At 39.4% G+C, this 3,201-nt stretch overlaps 1 protein-coding gene across 1 annotated transcript in view; it reads right to left on the bottom strand.

Annotated features, from left to right (window-relative positions):
• Positions 1-696: 696 nt before the first annotated feature.
• SAT1 (spermidine/spermine N1-acetyltransferase 1) overlaps positions 697-3,201 on the bottom strand; it is a 2,990-nt gene continuing 485 nt past the window's right edge. Inside the window, exons 2-5 of the mRNA XM_006764139.2 lie at positions 3,061-3,144; positions 1,485-1,586; positions 1,348-1,388; positions 697-1,211 (exon numbers count right to left, since the gene is read on the bottom strand). Of these exons, the coding sequence (XP_006764202.1) occupies positions 1,041-1,211; positions 1,348-1,388; positions 1,485-1,586; positions 3,061-3,144 (398 nt within the window). The 3' untranslated portion in view covers positions 697-1,040. The remainder of the gene's footprint in view (positions 1,212-1,347; positions 1,389-1,484; positions 1,587-3,060; positions 3,145-3,201) is intronic.

The raw sequence follows: 3,201 nt of genomic DNA, 5'->3' as shown, positions 1-3,201 counted from the left end.
CAACTTCTTTTGGAAATCATTAATCTTGGAAATCAGTACAACTGTTCTTATCACCTACCATTTTCCTTATTGTGGTAATTAGTGGCTTTAGGAATTTAGATCAGTGTAATGAGTAATAAAAGTTTTAAAATAGTCGCTTCCCCATGCCTCTTCTGAACTTCATTCTTAGTCCTGGGGAATATTTTTCTCTTTCACCCTGGTTTTAAGCACTCGTTTGTTTTAAGGAACTGCCCTCCAAATAGGATGCTAATGTCTCTTCTTGGCACCCGTGTCCAACTCCAGCCTATTTGCAAATGTCATGTACAAATATGGGATTTTTTGTTCCTGCCTGATTAGCAAAGTGATCCAATTTTCCTTCTGAGCAGTATTTTATGTAGGATGAGACTGTTTTGGGCAAGATGTTTTTCCTCCAGCGTTTCAGAATCCCACCTCTGACTCTTCCTTGTGTAACATATAGGCTTAGTTATGGAGTTCCTAAGCTCTGGTGAATTCTGCAGGTGAAATGTACAGTGTCAGCAATATAATGTTATCTTATAGGTGTTGCTACTTATAAAACCTTGGATTTCAACTGGCTTCGTTCCAGAGTTGTTTAAACAATTACAAAGTTTTAGGTTATGTTTCTTGGCCATTTTTATTTTATGTTCAACAGGAAAACTGTCTTAATAAAGGATTAGTAAAAATGCTTACACCAAACAATGAAATCAAAGGGTAATTTATTTAAAAAAGAATCAAAACAGAAACTCTAAGTACCAGTGTGTACATTGTACACATTTAAATGACTCACAAGAATGAAGTTTTTTCATATACATTAAGATTACACCACCACGTTATGTTCTCAAAAGGTGTTCAAGGATAAATCTGACTCCAAACTGCATTGCCATCTTAAAGTGACCACATTTCAAACATGCAACAACGCCACTGGTAATAAAGCTTTGGAATGGGTGCTCATTCTCTTATTTCACTACAAACATGATAGAAAGAAGGTAAGTTGAGAATTTGCTCTAAAATACAATGGGAGTTGTAGTCTACACCAGCACTCCTCACTCCTCCGCTGCCATTTTTAGCAAGTACTCCTTGTCGATCTTGAAGAGTCTCCATCCCTCCTCGCTGGACAGATCAGAGGCGCCTCTTTTTTTGTAGAAGTTGATAGATGGTTTATTCCATTCTGCTACCAGGAAGTGCATGCTGCTGCAGCGACATTTCATCGCAACCTGTTGTATAGGGGAGAGTAAAATACAAACTCAGTGACATTTTACCTGCTTTCCAGGATCCAGTTTTGATTCAGTCGTTAAAATAAAATCATCTAGTTAACTCTTACAAATTCAGGAACCAAAACCCAAAACGTACCTGGCTTAGATTCTTCAGAATTTCTGATCCTATCCCAAAGCCTAAAAGAAAGAGAAGTAACCATTGAGAAAAAAGTCACTTGAAGGACTTCAAGCCCCAATTTCTCTTTAGAGCCACCCTTCTGAACTCAACCATACCTCTAAAATCACTCATTACGAAGAAGTCCTCAAGATACAAGAGTTTTCCAATCCATGGGTCATAGGTAAAATAGTACATGGCGAAACCAACAACGCTGTGTCCTGTAATCAGAGTATCGTATGAGCTATGGACAAAATGGACTCATAAAAGTTGTAGTTGCAAAATCCAAAGCCTACCATAGGTTTTAAAAATATACATGCATGTATTAGCGAGAATGCTTTCATTACTTGCCAGAGCAAAACTGCTATAGTCTTAAACTAAAGCCACACATTATTCACATCCTATTGATATACTGGAATGGTGACTTGGGGATAAGGCTTACACGGCAGTTCAGAATAGTAAATATTTGTAGTTTAGAAACCCTGCTTCCTTAAGGTCAGGACAGTAGGCCAAAAGTGCAATATTTAATTTCAGAACTTGCCTTCCATTTAAAACATTTTCAATTTGCTCTCCCCTGTTTTTAAGCCAGAAGCAGCAGAGATATTCAGAAACAGGTATTATGTAACATCCACATATCTCTTAAAAAAATACTTCATCCTTTATGCTTTCTGCTCATTTCTTCTAGCTTGGGGAACAGACTTCGGGGGGGGGGGGGAGTAAGCACCTACTCAAACAACTTCCCCTTTTAGTTCTGTGTTGTTTTTTTTTTGACCAGTTAATAGGGACCAGCAAAATAAATAAATAAAATAAGACTCCCTTTTACTGAGTGTCTATAATTTCAAATGGAGGCAAAGGTTTCAAATTAAACTTTCTTGGCATTTGATAGTCCTTTGTAAACATAGGAAGCGAGTAGAATAGAGTTTCTGATCTACCGTGTTTAATATCTACCGTGTGATAGTAGGGCCTTACCTCATTTTATCATGATCATCTACTTTATTGTGTAAAGGATCTTTTAGTTACCTCCCCGCCCATCCATGTACACGGAAGGGCCATGTACATGGCGAAGCTAGAGACTGTAACCTGAAGATTGGGACAAATTAAGAAAAAAAGTGATTTAACAGCATTACAAAAATAAGAGGTTACGATAGGGTCAAACAAGAACCATTTATGAAACTGAATTATAACAAATGACATACCTAAGTCTTTTGGACCTCCACAGCACTAATACTTACTTTTAAATATATATTTTATTGATTTTTTTACAGAGAGGAAGGGAGAGAGATAGTTAGAAGCATCGATGAGAGAGAAACATTGATCAGCTGCCTCCTGCACACCTCCTACTGGGTATGTGCCCGAAACCAAGGTACATGCCCTTGACCGGAATCGAACCCGGGACCCTTCAGTCCGCAGGCCGATGCTCTATCCACTGAGCCAAACCGGTTACTGCTAATACTTACTTTTAAACAGCTCAAGTACTTCCGGTCTCCACGGCACTCTGATACTTAAATAGCTCTTTTAACCCGCCCTAATAAGCGTAGTACATCTACTTTATTTCCTCATTAGTTGAACACTGGCTGGCTATTACTTCTGGCCACTTCTCAGTAACTTAAAGCCTGTGTTGTCAGTAGTTCTACACAGCAGACTATGTTTCTAGAACACTAGGTCTCTGGTTTCTGGAGGGGGAGGGCGGTTTACCTTCCGGAGTGATGTGCTCCTTGGATACTTCTGCCACCAGGCAGTGGTAGAAGGGATGATCTCCGAAACCATCCTCCAGCAGATCTGCGAGAAAGGGCAGTGGGGACAGACCGTGTTGGCCTCGGGGAAGGTGACAGGCAC

This window comes from Myotis davidii, unplaced genomic scaffold (assembly GCF_000327345.1).
Source record: "Myotis davidii unplaced genomic scaffold, ASM32734v1 scaffold2301, whole genome shotgun sequence".
In the NCBI taxonomy this organism is placed as follows: Eukaryota; Metazoa; Chordata; class Mammalia; order Chiroptera; family Vespertilionidae; genus Myotis; species Myotis davidii.
This window is presented reverse-complemented; position numbering and strand designations above follow the sequence as displayed.